Genomic DNA, 22330 nt, shown 5'->3' with positions numbered 1-22330 from the left:
ACATCTTGCAGGGGAATCCACAGCAGCTCATCTGCCACCCTCTTGGTAAGATTCTAAAAGTTCTTAAACTCATCAGTTAGTGATGAAGGATGAAGTGAGAGACAGCATTAAAATCCCATCTGGCGATGACAAGAAATTGATGAAAGTGTCATGCCCCCTCCAAGCTTTATGAAAATTGGCTTATGACTAGGAATCTATAACTTAGACATACCAGTGAAAATGTATGGTGTGACCTATCACTTTTAAAGTTACAATCTGCTGAATGTGTATATTATATTTCTGCGCATGTACAATTCTTGTATGTGAAGTTAGAAATATGAAGTGTGGATTTGTTTATAATTCTAGACGTGCTAATGAGGGCCATTAGTAGTATTCCAGAGACATAACTGCTGGGTGCTCAAGACAATGATCTGTAAATGGGTTTAGTTTTTCCTTCTAAGTCCAAAGTATGGTTGGTTATACAAAGATATGTGGCCAGGCTACTTTACACTGGAATCTGTTACCTTATTTTGACACTAAAGATCATCCCAGGGTTACACTGATATGCATTTTATTAAATGCCAATATTAGATTAAAGGAAAAGGGGAACTAGCTTTCAAGCACACATCCACACACACCTTCCTGCACTCAGACACTTACATAGGTGAACTCACGCAGATAAAGAATTGCACAGGGATAGCAGAAGAAGCCAAGACATAGTGGGTCCAGTGTGTCTGGCTGAAGTCATGAATCCAGGGCAGTGAGCCGACTGTATGACACCCTTGGCAGCTTGCTCTCTTGTCAGCTGTAGTACTCAGAAGCAGTTAGAATCATCCACCCTGGGGAGAGGGAAGGGGCCGGGGCCCTCCTGCCCCTCCTTCATCCAGCCAAGACTAACTCCTGCAGAGTGGTGATGGCAAGAAGGAAAAAAGGAGTTCTTATAGCTTTGCACTCATCTTTTTTATATTTTTCACTCCAACAGCAATTGTCCTGTCCCACTGAACCAGGATACTGTATGACCAGGAGTCATCACCACTGTCTCAAGACTGTATGACCATGAGTCATAGGTTAACAGCAGATGGGACTGTGATCTTCTCTTTATGTGGCCTCTTCCTCTTTCTTGTGTGGATTCTTTTGCAGGACTCAGCTCCTATTATTCTCTGGTCATCAAGCTGCTGCTGTCAGCTAGTTGTCCAGATAGGCTGGCTTCAGGGACTGATTCCATTGCATGCATGCCCACATTCACACTTTCCTAACTCACGCAAAGGATTTCTTACAAGACTTATGGTATCTATAAACAATTTCTTATTAACTTATAATATTTAACATAGACCTAGCAGCTGCTACAAAACAATACTCATGAAACAAAACATAACCATATAGAAACAAAGCTACATCTACAGAACGAAGTTACTGTTACAAAGCTTACAGAAAGTTATGGGATTAAAAACCAACAATGACGGAAAGTTATAGAACTTACATCTGCATTGTACTGGACTGAGCAGAGCCTGTTTTCAATGTGGTACTTTTCCACTGGTTTCAAAGGTTGTCATAGCCGAGGGTGGTAGCAGGGATAAGCTCCCACTATCTATAAAATGCTCCCATGTCGTGAGTCTCCAATAGCCTCTGAAAACTGAAGTCCAGCTCCTGGCCTTCACGTGTGGCTTAGTTTCTAAGCCCGGCGAAATTGTTTGCACTGACAGGAGAAGGGGCAAAGGCGGGTAACTGGTGCCTTAAAACCAGTTGCTTTGGGCAGATGGGGCTTGTCAGCCTGGGAAGGCCGCCCACCTAGGAGAAGGAAACTCTGATTTAAAACCTCCGCTGCCTTGTGGCGATACCTAGTCATGGGAAAGGCTTCGGGAGTAAACCCCGAGGAAAAATCCAGAGATGGAGCCCTTAAGGCAGTTTGAGGTTGTGCTTAATCTCACTCTGGCAGCTCCTGCGATGACACTGGTGCCAAGCTGTACTGGCTTTCGCCTTTCCCTTGGATTACATCAGTGGCAGAGAGAGGGGAAACCTGCTGCTGGGCATCAGCTGGTTCTTCAAACTTACGTGCCCAGGCTTGCGCCCTGGAGAGGACACTCCGGCATCGCATTCTGAGCGGTGACACAACACGGGAAGCAGCAGTTACCGGTATTAAGCCACTGCACTCGACTGGCGTAGAGTGAGGCGCCAGGAGTTGCTTCTGACGGTGGGAGAGGTCTTCGGATCTCATTGGGCAGCTACAGCCCGCCTCAAGCTGGGCAGCCCCCAGCCAAGTAGTTGCTGCCTTGCCATGGTCCACTTGCTCCACTGGGTGTGTGGGGCTCAGGGAATCACCGACAGGTAGATCGTTAACCTTACACCAGGCAAAACAAACAAGCAACAAAATAATCCAGCGTTCAGGCTGGGTACATGGAATGCAAGGACCATGACTCCGGGCCTTACAGAAGACCTACAGATCATTAGTAACCCCCAGAAGACACCAATCATTAAACAACAAGCTGAGAAGACTGAGGATGGACATCGTGGCCCTCCAGGAAACAAGGCTATCATCTTCTGGATGTCTCAGGGGAAGGACTTTTCCTTTTTCTGGCATGGGAAGCCTCCAGAAGAGACCAGGGAACATGGAGGTGGCTTCGCAATCAGGAACAGCCTAGTTGGCTCAGTCATACCACCAAATGTGGGAACTGAGAGAATGCTGAAAATCCAGCTTTAAACACCAGTGGGCATGGTCAACATATTCAGCGTCTATGAGCCTATTTTAACTTCTGCTGAGGAAGTTAAGGACAAGTTCTATGATGAACTTAGCATTGCCATCAGTGAGGTACCTTCCGATGAGTCACTATTCATTCCTGGCGACTTCAACGCCAGAGTTGGCAGCGACCACCACAGCTGGCCATCCTGTCTGGGACAGTTTGGAACAGGAAAGATGAATGAAAACGGACAGTGCCTCCTTGAACTCTGCTTTCAACATGACCTCCGCGTAACCAATACCTTCTTCAACGTCAAACCCCAGCACAAAGTTTCGTGGTGACACCCAAGATCGAAATATTGGCACCAGCTTGACCTCGTCCTCACCAAACGCAGCCATTTAGGTAATGTCAGGGTGACACGTAGGTACCACAGCGCAGACTGTGACACTGACCACTTGCTCGTGTGTAGTAAGGTGCACATCCAGCCGCGAAGATTCTTTCGCTCCAAAAAGGAAGGGAGGCCGCACATTGACACTGGCAAGACTCTTGACCCTTCAAAAGTATGCGAGTTTGTCCAAGCACTTGAAGAGGCCTTGCCCTGCCCAGACGACACTGATATCAGCAAGAGATGGGAACAACTATGGGACGCTATCTATAATACTGTGATATCTACCTTTGGGAAGAAGACAGTCAAGTCTGCTGATTGGTTTGAAGCCCACACTGAAGTGCTGACACCCCTGGTTGAGAAGAAGAGACAGGCACTGGCTGCATACAGGTCCTCTCCCAGTGAGGTGAACCTGCAGGTGCTCCAGTCTGCTTGGAGTCAAGTGCAGCAGGTTGCTCGGCAATGTGCCAACGATTACTGGCTCCAACTCTGCTCCAAGATTCAGCAGGCCGCGGACACTGGTAACATGCGAGGAATGTACGATGGGATCAAGCAGGCCATCAGTCCATCACAAAGAAAGACTGCCCCACTTAAGTCGGCCACAGGCGAGGTCTTGAAGGACAGAACCAAACAGATGGAACGCTGGGTGGAACACTACTCACAGTTGTACGCCAGAGACTGTAGTTACAGAGAGAGCCCTGAATGCCATCGAGCCTCTGCCCACCATGACTGAAGTCGATGCTGAGCCCACCTTGGAGGAACTCAGCGACGCACTAATAGCACTCTCTTCTGGAAAAGCCTCAGGGAAAAGATGGTATTCCCTCAGAAATCCTCAAATGCACCAGCGGTACTCTCATTTCAGAGCTGCATGGAATACTTTGCCAATGCTGGAGAGAAGGCAGCATACCACAAGATATGAGGGATGCTAACATCGTTACTGTCTACAAGAACAAGGGTGACAAAAGCAATTGTAACAACTATCATGGCATCTCCCTTCTCAGTACCGTGGGGAAGCTATTTGTACATGTTGTTCTGAAGAGGCTCAATGTTCTTGCGGAGAGAATCTACCCTGAGTCTCAGTGTGGGTTCAGAGCTGAACAGTCTACCATAGACGTGGTTTTCTCTGTTAGGCAACTACAAGAAAAGTGCAGGGAGCAGAACAAACCTCTGTATATGCCTTCATCAACCTGACCAAAGCATTTGACCTCGTCAGCAGAAAAGGTCTGTTCGCGATTCTGGCTAAGGTCGGCTGTCACCCATCTCTGCTCAGCATTATTAGGGCCTTCCATGAAGGCATGAAGGGGACCGTTATATACGACGGATCCACATCTGAACCCTTTGAGATTCTCAGCGGAGTGAAGCAGGGGTGTGTGCTGGCTCCAACACTATTCGGCATCTTCTCTGCAGTTTTGCTCAAATATGCCTTCGGAACTGCTACAGGGGGGCATCTCTCTCTGCACAAGAATGGACGGCAACCTCTTCAAACTGTCGAGGCTTAGAGCGAAGACCAGGGTGCTTACGAAGCATCTAAGGGAGTTCCTTTTTGCTGATGATGCCGCTATTGCTGCTAACACTCAGCAGGAACTGCAGTCATTCATAACTCGCTTTGCGGATGCATGCATGGAATTTGGCCTCACAATCAGCTTAAAGAAGACCCAGGCGATGGGCCAAAACATGGGTAACGAGCCATCTATCAGCGTGCTAGACTATGAACTGGAAGGTGTCCATGAGTTTGTGTACCTAGGCTCGACGATCTCGGACAATTCGTCACTTGATAGCGAGATCAACAAGCGCATTGGAAAAGCCACCACAACGTTCTCCAGGCTGACGAAGAGAGTATGGGCTAACAGCAAGCTCACTGTACACACCAAGGTGCAGGTCTACACAGTCTGTGTTTTGAGCACACTGCTGTATGCCAGTGAAACATGGACTTTGCGCTCAAAACAAGAGCAGCAGCTCAACACATTCCACATGCGCTGCCTTAGGCGCATACTCAGTATCTCATGGCAGGACAAGGTCCCCAATAGCGCAGTGCTTGAGAGGGCAGGCACCACCTCCATGTTCACCCTTCTCAAACAGAGGCGTATGCGCTGGCTGGGCCATGTCTCACGCATGATGGAAGGCCGAATATTGAAGGACCTCCTCTTCGGCGAACTGGTGTCTGGAAAAAGGCTGAAAGGGCGACCTAAATTGTGCTACAAGGACATGTGCAAGCGTGACCTCAGCGCTCTCTCTATCAGTGTGAACACCTGGCATTCGCTCGCCTCAGACAGGCATGCCTGGAAACAGGGAGTGAAGGAAGCTCTTGCTATGTATGAAACTACCTTGGTGAAGGAAGCGGAAGATATGAGAGCCCTCAGGAAGATCCGTGCCCATGATACCGAAGCGACATCTGCCTACTGCTGCTCACAGTGCGGAAAGGACTGCCACTCCCGGATTGGATTGCACAGCCACAGAAGACGCTGCTCGAATCAGTCCAACTGGGGCACAAACCCATGATCCCTCGGGATTGAAGGATGCCTACTACCTACTTTTCCACTCAAGGTGAGAAAAATGTGAACAGAACAAAGAATTACCACCTGGGGCAAAAGGGATATAAAAGTGGGAAACCAAAACAATAGGGGAATGGCCAGACACCAGGGGAGACCCTCACTTACCACCCAAGCTGCCTGCTGGAAACATCTAAGACTAACTGGGGGAAAAACTGGGCCCAAGGCATGGAGGCTTCCTAACTTGTTAAAGAGATGATTAGAACAACTGTCAGGGTAAGAATTTGCACATAACGAGTCTCTTAGACTGTGTCTACACTAGCTCGCAACTTTGAAGGTAAGTAGGGTGTCGGCAGATTACTAATAGAAGTGCTGTGGTGCATATGCAGCACTTCATTAAGCTAATTCTCCCCCGCAGCAACTTGCCTGGGCTACTTCGAAGTACTGGTGGGTAAGCCATGGCTCCATGCAAGCAGGTACTTCAAAGTTTGCTGCTTCGAAGTTTCTGTGGAGGAGAATTAGCTTAATGAAGTGCTGCATATGCACTGCAGCACTTCACTAGTAATCTCCTGACACCCTACTTACCATGCTCCCTTTGAAGTTGGGAGCTAGTGTACACACAGCCTTAGAATATCAGCATGAGCTGGCATGTTTTGTTTATTTAGGCTTAGTAGGGTATGCCACAAGGCAGGCTGGTGGGCTCAATGGCGTGAACAGCAATACCAGGTGATAGACTCAAGAGACCCCTGTGATCCAACCTGTCACAAGGGATAGCTTCACCTTCATGCCTTTCCTCCTGTTCTTCCAAAACTTCCTCGTCCCCTAAGGGGGTCTGGAGAGAGATGCTGTAGGAGACAGTCTGACAGATTCTCCCAGAGACACTAGATGCCTGCAAAGTATGGCATCTGTACATCAGCTGAGGATCCAAATAGGGCCACTGGGGGCGGGGGAAAGAGGAAGAACATAGGTGGTAGAGGTGCCAAGGAGGTCTGTACCATGACTACAGGTCAGCTTGATGGAACTGAGAAGGTCCCTTGTATTCTTATGGCAGGACACAATGAGAGACCAGGAAAAGGACATCCCTCCTGGTCTCTGTCAGAGCCCATCACTGGGTAAGAGTGGCACCAATTGGCACACTGGTAGTACATAAGCCGATGGGAGAACTATTCCAAGTGCCAAGATCTGCACTTGTGCCCTCATACTGAGTAATGGTGATTGTGGTTCTTCCCCAATCCCCAGGTCTTTAGTGTACAGGAACTTTCAAAATCATAGGATTGGAAAGGACCTTGAAAGGTCATCAGGTCCAGTCCCCTGCACTCAGGGCAGGACTAAGTATTATCTAGACCATTCCTGACATGCTTGTCTAACTGGGGGAGCTACTAATATACGTTGGTGATTCTCAGGGCTGTAAATGTGGAGGGGACAAACACCTTCTGAAAACTGTGCACGCTGCAGGCACACACCTGCGTGGAATAGACATAAGCAAATACTTGAACTGAAGGTTAAAACATAGGACCATTCTGGTTAGCCCAGAGAAGCTGTAATCAACTTCATTGTTCAAGCTGTCCATATGTCTTTGTCTGACCTTGCTGGCCAAGCTCCAGATGAATACTGTGAGATTCCTTTCAGCAGCTGGCTCTTATCCCCCACCTCTGTAGTTCTTTGTTTTCCAACTGGGGAATGTTGCTCAGCTCCTCTGCAGAAAGGCAGAAAACTCTGTGTCTTTCCGTGTCATTGGCAGTGAGGTGTCCCATTGACTGGATTTGCCATTGTCTTTTTCAGATGCTCCACTGATATGGGGACTAAAGCTCAGACAGGTAGGTAACGCCCCCACCTATGTCTTAGCCAGCCAAAGTCCTTTTCTCTCCTTTAGCAAGTAACAGTATAGCATATAGGGGAAACGGATTTACAGACAAATATATTACAGAAAATTCCCACTTCATAATATTCGGCATAATTAGTAGAATTATATTTAGCTAGAAAACAGTTTGAGATCCTGAAATGGAGGGAGATTGAAAAGAAGACTTTTATTCACAGAAGGTCAAGCAGCTTGTATCCACTAGGCAGAATAGTCTTTGGCTGTTGCAAGAATAAAACATGTGGATGGAACAAAAGTAATGCTTTTCTGCCCTTTGCTGGGTACACAATGGTCTTGTTGATTGAGAGGAGCACATAGCTGGGACTGAATAACTGCACAATGTCAGGAACCACAGTTCGGCTTCGGCTCTTGAACTTCCTTAAGATGAATCTGGAGGTTGGACACCATCCTGTGCATGAACACCTGAAACTGCCTGAACAGTAACTACCTCATCCAGTGAAAACAAGGAAATTGCCCCAAAAGTAGATTGCCTTTGTCTTCCAAATTCTCCAACAGGCTGGTTGGCATAGGCCTGACAATGGTAAATAGTGCTCATGTATCAATTCCGGCTGTCTAGAGTAGGGTTCCCAAGGCCCCCACCAGTGTCAGTAGGAGAGATTAATAGGCATAGGAGTTCCCCTTGACACAGGGTCATTTGCCTTGCTAATCATCTATGGTCCAAGGCTTAGTCCACGATCTGTTTAGCATTTCTACCACCTCTACCTCATTCAACAGAGGCTTCCAAGGTGCTTCTGGTTTGTAGGATGAAAAAGCTTGGATGACAGTAGTAATATCTGCATACTAAGGCTGGCAGGAAGGATGTGAGAATGACCTTCATTCCTTGGGAGAATGACCTGCTGGTCCCAATGTGAAGGATAAAAGAGGACAGGGAAGAGCAAAAATGTTTTCAAGCTGCCCTGGGATGCAGGGAGTCTGCATCTGATTATTCAGAAATGAAGCTTCTTTGGTCACAGTTGAAGTTGTATCTACCTAGGACCACATTATAGCCTCCACATTGATTTTAGATATGGAAGAGGCCACCAAAGCCTGTTTGTGCTCAGCCATTAAAATCAAATCTAGAACTGATAGATCTGTATCCTTGCACACATTTTCTCTTGCCAAGATGATTTCCTTGGACATAAGTCTTTACCCCTATACGTGCAATCTCCCCTCACTTCGAGATGGCCAGGAACGTAATCTGTTTCTTCATGGCAGTTCAGAAGACTGTTCATCCCTGCACCTATGAACATACCTCAATCTCATGGGAAGACTTTTATTTAGGCTTAAAAGTCTTAGCCTCCATTCCTGCACTTGTGCTTAAAGGGGCACTTCCCCTTTGACGACACTGATGTATTAGGGAAATAAGGGTGTGGAAGAGAGAAGAGGAGGAGGAGGAGGAGAAGGAGAAAGAGGGGAGGAGGCCCAGCCTGGATCTGACTTTGCTTTCTCCATCAAGTGTTTAAGCCTTGGTTCCTGATTCAAATTTGGGGTGGGTGGGGAGAGAAGGGGGGCAGCAGATGCTTCGTTTGGCTGATGTGTGCTCCTCAGCTAGGCAGTACTGGCAGCACGGATATACGTCACTCATAGAAAAGCAGTAAGGGCAAAGAGCAGAGTTCTTGAACCCCAGAAACCTAGGCACACTCCCAAGCCTTCTCACAGGAGAAGAAGTTGGCAGAGTGGGCAACAAAGAGGCAAAAACTAACTATACCATTCTGGAACAAAGGAGGGTCTCAACATTCACTAACCTAAGGTTTGTGAATTCAAGTATTCATGAGCAGGGGCTTCTCTGGATCTCCGGGGCAGAGAGCGACATCAGACTCTGCTTCCCAGAGCAGGGAACGTCTGCAGCCATGGCTTCCCCAGGGCCGCAGGCAGGGAACGGCCGCAGCCATGGATTCCCTGGGTTCCAGGTAGGAGCCCCAGCAGCTGGGCATACAATACAGTATTCGCTAAATTCAATATTCGCAAGGGTTCTCAACACAGAACCTTCACGAATGTTGAGACCCTACTGTACTATTTACAATATATTCATAGAAATGCTGCAGTAGACAAGAGATGAGTATACTGATGATTCAGGCTCAGACCATGTAGCAGTAAGAAGGAAGTGGAGAGGCATCAGTCCACCTTTTATATGCTCAGTCTGAAGCACAAGGACTGCTATGGAGCATGTGTGGATCAATGGCCCCTGCTTGCCAAAAATTCAAGACTCAAGAGCATGGTGCATATCCTTACTCACATATGAAATATACATATAGACGATCACTCAAGAAAAAATTGTAACATCATGGTTTGGAAGGAATCAGTTACATCTCACCACCACTTCCAACAGAACTTGATGTAAGACAGCTAACTTACTATACTGTAAATGTATTCCTACCAGAAATAAGATCTTTATATTAGTATCTTGAATTTAAAAAGTTCCAGAATCATGGCAAAGACTATCAATAGCTAACAGTACTAAGGATTTTTTTAATATGTAGTTCCATAAATTAACATGTTCTTTTATGAATAAAAACTGGGGAGAAATGTTTTTTTCCCTAGGAATTCATGGAGAGCTGAAATAGAAGGCCAACAACTTTTCATCAGGTCAAAAATAAGTATTGTGATCACCTGTATATCCTTTGATTAACCAATGCTCCCAATACCAAGTTATCAGCTTGTTTAACCCTACTTCAGTTTTCAGAAAATAGGAAGTATACATACTTTAAGCTCTCTGTAGTCCACAATAAGTGGGGAAGCTGGCTCAGTGAGGATCTCTATGGCTTTCTCAACACTGATGAGCTGCTGCTGTTCAACTTGAGAACGTCTACTACGTGTCATACGAAGTATACACATATCTAAGATTAAAAAAAAACAAAAAACTTTAAAATAAGTATTAAGTCAAACTCCCTGGATTAATTCATGGACCAAAGATCCAGCAGTTCTGTTGAACTAGACCAGAGGTCTGCAACCTGCGGCTCCAGAGCTGCATGTGGCTCTTTAAGGACTTCTTTGTGGCTCCCAATGCTATAATTGCAAAGTAAAAAAACAAAACAAAACAAAACAAAACAAAAAAATCTCTCCCGATTATTGTTGACAAACGGTGAACATCTAAAAACCCCAAAATGTAGACTTCATATCTAAATAGCGAATACGTCATCTCAAAACACTGGATAACTCCCCCTAGTGTCCTCCAAAGAAAGAGAAAGTTTGGGAGTAAAAGTCAGGAAAAGAGTGGTACAAACACACACATAAAAAGTGTGAGGAAACAGAATATGTATAAGTTTGTGAATGTCCTGCAATAAACTTGTATCACATGACAAATCATTGTGTGTGTGCTGTTCTTAAAACAGGGGTTACAAAACCTATGGTTTGACATTATTTATTAAGGAGCATCTCATAATGACATGCATTGTGGCTCTCGAATTGAGTTTTTTAACGAACTGAAAAAAATGGCTCTTCCTGTTATTCTGGTTGCTAACCTCTGAACTAGACTATATTAGCATCTCTCTTCGGAGAGCCACAGACAGGTCTTCAAGACAGAAAATGAATTGTCCTGTGGCTTCTTGTTACTGGCACTTCCCAGTCTGAGATGCTTTGTTTGTGGCTGTTTTCCAGCATGCACAAGCAGCAGTTCAAACTTCACCATGCCGTATCCCAAAATACCCTCTCTACATGAAGGCATCGAAATCTATACTGAAATGCTAAAATCTTATTAGCTGATTAAGCATAAATTTTTAACTGCAACATCTTACAAATGTAACTACATATGTGGACTTCAAAGCAGTCAGTGTAAACATCTCTCAAATGTTTTCTCAAATGGGAAAGACTTGGGAAAAAATAGTAACTAGGTAATATTTATAGGCACACAAATTGCCAAACTGGATCAGATCTACTGTTCATCTAGTCCAGTATCCAACACTGGATAATTCAAATTAAGATGAAAGAAAATGTTAGGCAGGTGAAAAATTAGTCATACCTTCCCTACCAATTAATCCCTAGTAGTCAAAAAAATAATTTAAATACTAGAGCATTAGCTTTACCATCTCTTCTAAGAATTGCCACAGTTAATACTAACAATCTGGATATTCCTGTTATCCAGAATCCTATTTATTAAGAACGTCCAATAACTTTTTCAGTATAGGTATATTTTTGGCCTCAACAACATCCTGTGCCAATGAGTTCTAACTACATACTATTTGAAAAAGTATTTCCTTATATTCCTTTTGAATTTGCCATTTCTTGATGTACTGAATGTCTTGTTTTTGTGTCAAAAGATGAAAAACAGGAAGAGGAAGTTACCTTGTACAGTAACGATGGTTCTTCGAGATGTGTCCCCCCAAGAGTGCTCCACTGTAGGTGTATGTGCACTTCTATGCTTCTAATTGGAGATTTTTGGTAGCAGTCGCCATAGAGCCCACGCATGTGCTCACCCAGGCAAACGCATATGCTCCGCACTTCCTTCTTAACCACCTTTGGCCTCACACAGAAAGTACAACTGTCCTTGTTTTCATCATTAACATAAAGAGTAGTTGTTTTTTGGTATCTTTGTTCTCTGTAATGGTCTAAGATAGCTTTTTTTTCCCTTTTTCTTTTTTTAACTCCCTTAGGTTTAAAAAAAGAAAGCAAAATAGAGACAGAGAAGTTTAGTTTCTCTCCTCTTCCTCCCCATCCCTACACCTTCAGTGGAGCACCAATGGGGGCACTACATGAAGAGCAGCTCCCAATCTACACTTTTATCACATCCCCTCGTTAGTTATCTTTTACGATAAGCAATCATTGTTTCATCAATTTCTCTTATATAGTTTCTCATCATCATAATCATCAATAGCCAGGGCTCAGCGCCTGTTGGTGTCTGATGCCTCTCTCACTACTTCCTTCCATCTTTCCCTGTCCGGTGTGGAGTGGCTTAGTTTCTGTTGACTAGCTCCCCACCAATCATCTACCCGTTCTCTGTGGGGACTGCCTCTCCTATTCAAGCCGTCCACAATGCCAAATACCAGGGTCTTGATTTTTCGTTCGTTGTTCATTCTGCAAATATGCCCGAATAGCTGTAACTTGCATTGTATAACCTTCTGCAGCAGCTTCTCTTTCGGCTGTATTTTTCTATATAGTTCCTCATTCGTGACCTTCTGCATCCCTCCTATTCTCAGCATCTTACTGTAACAACTCCTCTCAAATGCCAATATTCTTCTCTTCAAATCTTTCGTTATCACCCACGTCTCACATCCATACAACATGCTGCTGAATATACACATTTGCAAGATGCTCAGCTTCTTTCCTAAGCTGATTGCTTTGCTTTTCCATATCTTATCCACTGCCTTCAAACTTGCTCTTGCATTCACTATTCTAGTTGCTATTTCCTTCTCACATTCCAGATGTTATGTTGCTCCCCAGATATGTGAACTTCTCTACATTCTCTCATTCAATCCCATTTACGTGATCTTTCTTCCTATTTCCTTATCTCCAAATACAATTGTTTTTGTCTTCTCAACGGTAATAATCAGTCCATACTGCTTCCCTTCCTCGTTTAGCACCTGCACTGTTTTCGCTTGCTTCTCATCTCTCTCAGTGATAACTATATCATCTGCAATCCTTAAGTTGTTAGTTCTAATCCCATGCAGATACCCCTTCCTTGATTTTGTCCATTGCTTTCTCTAGATGCACGATGAAGATACTTGGCGATATCAGATCTCCTTGTCTCACACCTCTGCTCATTCTAAACAAAACCAGAACGTTCTCACTGCTGCCCCCGTGTTGTCATTGATATCCTTCAACGACCGTATCAGTCTGCTGTCCACATGATACAACTCCAACACCACCCAAGTCACTTTCTGATCTATACTGCAAATGCCTTCTGAAAATTGACAAAGCAATTGTAGATGTTCTTGTTCTTTAATCAGACTTCCCCTGCTATCAATCTTAGTGCCAATATCTGCTGTGTGGAACTTCTATTTTTCCTGAACCCCACTTGCTTATCCTCTAGATCAGGCGTGTCCAACCTGCGGCCCTGGACAGCTAGTAATGTGGCCCCACAAGATTGCATTTCTCAACACTGAAGAATTTCATTTGCCATCCTGTTACCTATTTTCCCTGGGCCAGCTGCACTGGTCACTGCCACGGAAGTCTTGGGTCACTGCTTCCTCCTCTTCTCCCACCAGCAGCAGGAGTTTGGATGTGGTAGGGGATTGGGGCAGTGGGTTGGGGTGAGAGGAATTTCAGGGTGTGCGCGCTTGGCAGCACCCACCTTGGGAGTTTACTCATAAATAGCAACATCATCCTTTGTCCAGCATGCTGGGTGCTGCATCCACCTGTAGGTTCCACTCCCACAGTGTGGCTCCTGGCTAATGGGAACCACGGAGCTGGTGCTTGGGAGAGAGACAGTGTGCAGAGTCCCATGGCTACATTTCCACGTAGGAGCTGAGCGATAGGTTGCCAGTTGCTGTAAATAGTGTGGAGCCAGTCAGCCCTGCCAAACACCCTGTGCCTCATGGGTCACGGACTATGAATCCCTGCAAGCACCTGCTGCACTGCCAGATTTAGTCAGGGATATATAATACAAGTCATGGACCAATCATGGGCTGTGATCAGTCTATGACTTTTTGTAAAAATACCCTTAACAATTGAGTATGCCTCTGATACAACTCCACCTGAGATATCCGATTTAATTCTGAGCACATCAGGAAAATATTAATATAGTAAAAGTAACTGAATGAAGGGCAACAGAAGTGCAGCTAGAAGGACTGATTTAAGAGAAAAAGACTTGAAGGTTAAACAAAGGTTGGCTAAGTGATGACAAGACTGGCTTGGCCAGTACATTTACAAGGCTATCTGAAGGATATCAACATTATGAACAGAGAAGCATAATTTAGAATAGAGAATAAAAATATAAAATAGGGTGAAATTGAAAAGTTTAAGATTAATAAATGCACAAAGGGAAACAGTATTTCATTAACAAGAACGGGATCAATAAGCTATTAAGTCTTTCATTTGTAGATTCATTTCTAGATTCATACCATTGCAATCTCTCTCTTCAGAGTTTTCCATTATTTGAGAACTGGGAATTTCTCCATTACACCCCTCACTTTCCCTTCTCAGTTCTAAAAATACAGAAGTCTTGGTGATTTCCTTTTCAGAGCCATGCTTAGCATTGTCACAGATAGCTCTCTCTTTCCCACCTTCTGTATCAGATTTGTTTTCACAACCATTTGTCTGCCGTTCCTGAAGAGCAGTTTCCTCTCCTTCCATTGAAGAATCATGTGTAGCTTCAGCTTCAGTCTGATCCACACTAGAATCATGATTATCCAGAAATACTTCTCCATCACTCTCAATTTCCTCTTCCTCTTCTTCTGGAATTTTATTCTCTTTATTGAGCTGAGAAATCTTTCTCCTCTTTGTTATACTACCCAAGGACCATTTATTCCTTCTGCGAGGTTTTTTCTTTGATAAAGCTACAGAAGAGTTACAAAAAACAGTAAAACACAAGAGTAACTCAGAAATGTGTTCAAATAATTATTCAAAATTGATATCTACACCCCAAGTCTCTGACTTGATTAACAAGGACAATAAATTAAAAAATAGAAGACTACACACTGAGGTTGGAGATGAGTCTCACTACATGTGCTTCACTAAAGGTGCAGCAGTGCCCACTGTGCCTGGGACTGGAGACCTTAGATAGCAATTTCCACTGCACTGCATGTGCTCTTCCACCTCTCACACTTTAACATCTATATATAGCACTGTGTGATCCAAGTGCTTTCAGTTCCTTTTCCTCCACAAAATAAAACTTTCTTTCCCCTCTGAGGCAGAGGGTAGGAGGATGGACAGTAGGGTAAACAGTGGGATACACAACTTGAAGAACTTCACTGACTGCACACAGTGAAAAGCCTTCTTTTATTCTTCAAGTACTGCAATATCCTTATGGGTGTTCCACTATAGGTGACTGTAGAACAGTACCCCTAGATGGAAGGCTGCAGCTTCAGACTGGTGTCCAATAATGAGAGGACAGTGTATCATGGGCAATTACATAGTGTTAGCTAAAAGTATCTGTAGTTGCCCAGGTGACCATTTTGCAAATGTCAGTGATCAGCAAAGTGCCTTTCTCTACAATGAAGGTAGAGAGAAAACAAGTGGACTGTCCTTGAGTTCTGGATGGCGATATCTGGCTGAGCAATTAATAACAAAGGTGTATACACTGAGAGATCCACTCAAAAAGATGTCATTGGAATATGGTAGCTCCCTTTGATTGTTTGGTAGTTAAGAGGAATAAGCATGGTGTTTGTCTAAAAGATTTAGCTCAATCAAAGTAAAAGGCTAATGCTTGCCTAATATGCAAGGTTGTAGTATTGCTTCATGTTAGTTGGTATGTGGCTTTAGAAAGAAGCAGGAAAAGTGCATAGGTTGGTTCAAACAGAAGGAGGATGGCACCTTAGGCAGGAATTCTAGATGTATGCAGAAAGTGACCTTGTTGTAATGGGGGTGGACAGGGAAGGGGGGATGTCAAGAGAGCACTTCTTTCTCTGACCCATCATGCAGATGAAGAATGCTATTTTCATAGAAAGATGAATGATGCATGTTCCCATGGGCTCAAACAAGGGTCTGGTGAGACAATGTAAGGCACCATTGGAATTCCCATGGCGGAATGGGATGTTGCAGGAAAAGGTAAAGGTTCGAAAGGCCTCTAAGGAATCTCTTCATGACTAGGTTGGTGAACAGAGAATGGCCATCTATCATGGAGTGCAGTGGTGTGGTGGCAGCCGATAACACTGAGCTTGTAGACAGGCAGAATCTTAAGATCTATAATATATTCTATAAAGAAAGGTAAATGAGAGTACATCACTGAGGTATGATTGGCTGTACAACCAGGATAGGAATCTTGGAGATAAGTATGTCCATCCATGTCACGTATGCTGTTTAAGAGAATATTTTTAGTCTCTGAACCAGTCACCTCCAAATTCCAAAACCATAAAGGAGTCATGCCTGCAGATGAAGGAGATGTAGATTTGGACAGAGGATTCAGCTGCATCCTGTGAGACAATGAGCAGAATCATATGCAGTGCTATCAGCAAACATACCAGCATGCTTAGGAGGTAAGGATAATGAGTTTGTTGTGGCCATGAATATGAATTGGACCTATTCCACATATCTTTTGTGAAGACGTTGAACAGAAGAGAAAAAGTGGAAAGACAGAGTCCTGGAGTGTCCCATATAATGAGGATGGCATCTACAAGGGACCCACGACCTACCTGCTTTAGAGCAGAAATGAGGATATTTGGTGTTCTCTGGTGTAATAAAGACATCTAAGTGGGGAAAAACTCCAGCAGTTAAGACCTTAAGAACCAAAAAAATAGCCGTGTTAGTCTGTATCTGTAAAAACAGGAAGCCCTGTGTCACCTTTATAGACTAACAGATCTTTTTGGAGCATAAGCTTTTGTGGGCAAAGACCCACTTTGTCCTCGCCTTCACAATATTTTCTGGCACAGTCCCACTGGTTGACTTTGTTATCTGAAGAAATACTTTTTTAAAAAAATCTATGCCTATTAGTTTCATTTGGTGATGCCATAGTTCTTGTGTTATGTAAACAGCATTTCCTTATTTACTTTCTGTACACCAGTCATGATTTTATAGACCTCTGACAGGGCCCCCTCTTCTTGTTTGTTTTCCAAGATGGAGTCCTAATCTTATTAATCTCTCCTAATGCAGCAGCTGTTCCATTCCCCTAATCATTTGTTGCCATTTTAAGAATCTTTTCTAATTGCAATATATCTTTATTGAGATGGGTTTTCTGCACTTGCATGCAGTTGTCAAGATGTGGGCGTACTATGGATTTATACAGAGGCCATATATTTTCTCTTATTATCTACCCCTTTTCTTAAGAATTCCCAACAATGTTAGTTTTGACTGCTACTGTGCATTGAGTGGATGTTTTCAGAGAACTATCCATAATGACTCCAAGATCTCTTTCTTGAATGGTAACAACTAATTTAGATACTGTCATTTTATATGCATAGTTGGGATTGTATCTTCCAGTGTGAACTGCTTTGCATGTATCCACATTAAATCTGATCTACCATTTTGTTGCCCAGTTACCCATTTTTGAGAGATCCTTTTGAAGCGCTTCACAGTCTGCCTGGTTCTTAACTATCTTGAGTAATTTTGTATCATCTGCAAATGTTGCGACAATCTTTATCCCTTTTGCCAGGTCATTTATGAACATACTGGAAGGGACTGGTCTCAGAACAAACCCCTGGGACATGCCATTAGTTAAGTCTCTCCAGTCTGAAAACTGACAGTTTGTACCTCCCCTTTGTTTTCCATCTTTACCCAGTTACCAGTCCATGAGAGGACCATAATCTTATCCTATGAAAGCTTACTTTGCTTAAGGGCTTTTGGTGACGGAATTTGTCAAAGGCTTTCTAAATGTCTAGGTATGCTATATCCAGTGGATCCGTCTTGTCCATGTTTGTTGACCCCTTAAAAATTTAATAAATTGGAGAGGCATGATCTCCTTTTACAATTACCAGATGGACTCTTTCCCCAACCAACAGTTCATATAGAGATCTGATAATACTGTTCTTAAATACAGTTTCAACCAGTTTGCCCAGTATTGAAGTCAGGCTTACTGGCCTGTAATTGCCAGGATCATCTCAGGAGTCCATCTTAAAAACTGATGTAACATTAGCTATCTTTGAGTCATTTAGTAGAAAAGCTGATTTAAATTACAGGTTACAGACTCCAGTGAGTAGTTTTGCACAGTTACACTTGAGTTCCTTCAGAAATCTTGGGTGAAGACCTTCTGGTCCTGGTGACTTATTACTATAACAATTTATTCCAAAATCTCCTCTAACAACAGTTTAATCTGGGACAGTTCCCAGTAGCTCAGTTTTTGAAATCAATCCTATATCCTCAGCCATGAAGACTGATGCAAAGAATTCATGTAGTTTCTCTGTAATGGCCTTATCATCCTTCAGAGGTCCTTTATCATCTCAATTGCCCAGTAGACCCAGTGGTTGTTTAGCAAGCTTCCAGCTTCTGATGTATTTTTTAAAAAATTGCTATTATTTTGAGTCTTTGGCTAGCTGTTCTTCAAATTCTTTGCTGGCTTTCCCAACTATATTTTTACTCTTCAAATGTCCTGTATAGACTCCCCCTTTCCTGAAAGTTTCCCTAGTTACTAACAAATCTCAACCCTCCTCCCTACTGCATCGTTTCACTCACACATTTAGACTCTGCAGTTCTCCCTGTCTAGTTCTGGACATGGGGCAGCATCTCAGAAAATGCTCCTACAGAGGTCCTGGACTTCAATCTCTTAACCATCAGCCTAAATTTGGCATTCAACAGCTCACCCCTGCCCTTCCCTCTGCCACTGGTATCTACACTTAATACAGCCACCAGTTCCTCCCTAGCGTCACTTGTAAGTATATCTAGACATCTCTAGAGATGAGCAACCTTTGCATCAGGTATGCAAGTCACTATGTCGCTCTCCCAGTTATTGCAGTTCTAACTATGTTTCTAATGATTGAATCTTCCCTATTATCTGTCTCTTCCTAATAACTAGACTTCCCTCCCCCACAAAAATGTCTTCATTGCGAGAAAGAAGGATCCCAAATATGGGATTATTTCCCTCTACTCCTGTTGGATACTCTCCTTCCTTGAGACTTTCATCTTCCTCAATAGCCTAGGACTAGGATTAGGGATGGGGCTTTTCTACAGTGTCCCAGAAAGTCTTATCTACGTACTTTTCTCTCCTTAGCTCCTCCAGTTCATCCATTCTGGTATCCAAACCCTATACATAGTTTCTGACGGCCAGGAATTCCTTGCACCGAATACAAATGTATGCCACCTGCTCATAGTTCATATTCATATATGACTGACTATCTGCCCTATGACTGAGTCCTGAACAACTCTTGTGTCTAGTTCTCTCTTGTTAGACTGATTGGCTCATCAAGTCTGCACTGGTGTTCCGGTGTCCAGGCAGATATGCGGCCAAAATGCTGATGTGTTGGACACCCAGTTCCAGAATATCAGCGCTTTCAAGCGCAGGGAGTGGGACCTTATTCTGCCTTATCTGTGGATGTAGAATATGCAAGTTATACAGTCCGTCATTTTTATGGCCTGATGTGTAATCAGGAGCAGGCGATGTTGGCACACGCTGCAAACCACTTGCAATTCTAGGTAGTTGATACACATGGAGGATTCTGTGGGCACCACCTTCCTTTCATCATGTGGATCTGAAAGTATGATTTCCAAACAATTAGGGAAATATGGGTCATTAGAATCAGGAATGGTGCTGGCTGGAGAATAGGAAAATCCAGTCAGATGTTTTGGGGTTATGTCCTGTAGAGTGAGCCCTTGGTCTTGATAGGCAAGAATTAGGAGTTTGTGAAGACTGTATCTGCGAAGTACATGTGCTGTGCATAATCACACCTGGAAAGAGTATGTACAACCTGAGAAGTTCTACCCCAAATGTGGCTTCTGTCATATGGCTGAGCAGCTGGAGGCATGTCTTGGCAGAGATTTGTGGGCTGGTTCCCACAATGCATACGAGGTTGGCAGTTACAGAAAATCTGGGAGCCGAGAGGAAGTCTCTGGACTGTGTTGCATCTTGGTGTGCTACTAAAACCTCCAGCTGTTGTACTGGTGACAGCTGTTAATATTTGAATGTTTATTGGAAGGCTGACGTTTGAGAAAATGTCCATCATCTTTTGCATGGCATAAATTGCGTTGGGTTTGGATGGAGCCTTGAGAAGAGAGTCATGTAAATATGGGAATATGATGATGCCTTGTTATCACAAATAGGCTAAACTTGGAGGACCTGTGGGGAAAAAAAAAGTCAGGGCTGTAGAAAGTCCAATGATAGTATAGTAGAACCTCAGAATAACAAACACCTTAGGAAGGGATGCTATTAGTAACTCTGAAATGTTTTAATGCTGAACAAAATGTTACGACTATTCTTTGAAAAGTTTACCAATGCTCATTTACTTAATATTGTATTGAGAATGAACCTAAAGCCCCCTCTCTTTCTTTCGGCGGTCACACAGTAATGAGTAGGATATCTTCATGTCACCCTCATATTTGTGAGTCCACTGATGGCTGATCAACCCAATTCTGGAGCTGCAGATCTTATCACAAAAAAGAGGTAGGTGGTGTTAGTTGTTGGAAGGGCACTGGGCAGTTTTTGACTCTCTTTTCTTCTTCTCAGCCTCTCCTGGTCTGCACTGCAGCAAGACCTCTCAAACTGTGCCACTCCTTCACAGATTACCATTCTCCACTGGGGATGGTCTTGGGCAAGGTTCTCCCAGGTATCGACAACAATGCTGCACTTTTTCACGTGTGCCTTCAGCATGTTCTTATATCACTTACACTGGCCTGCAAACACTCCTCTTTCCTTCCTCCAATTCAGAAAACAATCTGTTTTGGGAGGTGCTGATCAGACATCCGAACCATGTGACCAGTCCAACAAAGTTACTGATGAACGATAATGGCTTCAATGCTGGTCATGTTTGACTTCCACGACGCTAGTGTTTATGCACTTATCCTCCCAAGAGATATTTACGATTCTCCCGAGGCAGCATTGATATTGTTCAAGTGCCTTCAAATAATGCCTGTTTGCTCTCCAGGTTTCTCATGAATATCGTAGCGTTGGAATAACCACTGCATGACATAAAAAGAGCTTTGTCTTGGGATAGATGTCCCAGTTCTTGTGGACCCTTTGTCTCAGGCGGACGAAAGAAGAGCTTGCATGGCTCAGACGATGCTAGATTTCTGCATTAAATGTCAACTTCAGTACAAAGATGACTTCCAAGGCATGAGAAGTGCTCCACATTTCCCAGCAGTTTCTCCATTGACTTCAATAAAAGGTGCATGAGATTGTCCCATAGGTGAAGGCTGGTGGAGCACTTTGGTCTTTTTGATGTTCAGTGTGAGGCCGAGATTTTTGAATGCTTCAGTGAAGTCATTTAAGATGGCCTGAAGGGCTGTGAGAGAAAGAGCAGGGCGCAGGGACTCATTTTTACTCTCAGCAAATAGCTTGGATCCTCCTCAGCCATATTCTGCACCTTTTTTACAGAATCCAAAGAGATAAAGCCATGACACTTCTCATTATCATGACTGTTGAGATGAAGCAGGAAGCTCCATACGTGGAATCCGGGGAAGATTGTAGTGCCATGTGGGTCACAAGGTGTCCTTCTGCGTGGATGCCTAGAATTGCACCTTCTTATCACCTGGCAGGTACAGACAGAATTCCTGTATTTTACAGTAGTTCATATTAACTGTTTGGCCATAAAAAGAGCCTTGTAATTGGTGATAGAAAACTGGAGTATTGAAAAAAGAACATACTTTGTGACCAAACAAGTGTAGTTGCTCCTAGACCTGGTCATGGGGATTGTCCTGGGGTAGCTCTGGAGTCACTTTTAGCATACCACATTGATGAGCACAGAATTTGAAGTAGATTAGGAAAAAATCCAGTTCTTTAAATGGTATTTTCTGTCCATATTGCTTGCAGAACAGCAGGATGGACACTGGAGTTTCCCAGGGCACTTAATTGGGTCCAATAGAATCTCATGAATAAAGAGGGTTATCTTTGCAGATGTGTAGCCAGACTACTGAGCAGCTTGTGTTTTTGCTTTTGATTTCCACAGTGACATTTGGAGAGATTTTGTGATTCTGCAGAATAGCTCATGAAAGTGTCTGAAATCATCTGCTGATGTAGGAGATAGTGGCATGATGGCTTCATCAATTAAAGAGAAAAAGTGGAGTGGTCATGTATAATCTTCCTCCATTTCTTCTTGCTGTTCCTCCATCATTATTGGATTGACATCCGATGGTCAAGAGATGGATGAAGATTGTGACTGTGTGCATGCTTGACTTCGCTATATGGAGGTTTTTGGAAACTGTCCCCCACACATAACCTATGGATCTCTTTAGCGCCAATGTGGAGGCACTGTAATGTGGGACTGCATCCACT

At 43.8% G+C, this 22330-nt stretch overlaps 1 protein-coding gene and 1 long non-coding RNA gene across 2 annotated transcripts in view; one reads left to right on the top strand and one right to left on the bottom strand.

Annotated features, from left to right (window-relative positions):
• ATAD2 (ATPase family AAA domain containing 2) overlaps nt 1-22330 on the bottom strand; it is a 116221-nt gene that overhangs the window by 6958 nt on the left and 86933 nt on the right. Inside the window, exons 25-26 of the mRNA XM_074985623.1 lie at nt 14382-14816; nt 10090-10223 (exon numbers count right to left, since the gene is read on the bottom strand). Of these exons, the coding sequence (XP_074841724.1) occupies nt 10090-10223; nt 14382-14816 (569 nt within the window). The remainder of the gene's footprint in view (nt 1-10089; nt 10224-14381; nt 14817-22330) is intronic.
• Nucleotides 5565-20501, top strand: LOC142008437 (uncharacterized). The gene is made up of 3 exons (XR_012644145.1): nt 5565-5583; nt 7311-7345; nt 20406-20501. It is a non-coding gene; the product is annotated as an uncharacterized LOC142008437 (long non-coding RNA).

The sequence above is a fragment of the Carettochelys insculpta genome, chromosome 2, assembly GCF_033958435.1.
Source record: "Carettochelys insculpta isolate YL-2023 chromosome 2, ASM3395843v1, whole genome shotgun sequence".
NCBI lineage: Eukaryota > Metazoa > Chordata > Testudines > Carettochelyidae > Carettochelys > Carettochelys insculpta.
This window is presented reverse-complemented; position numbering and strand designations above follow the sequence as displayed.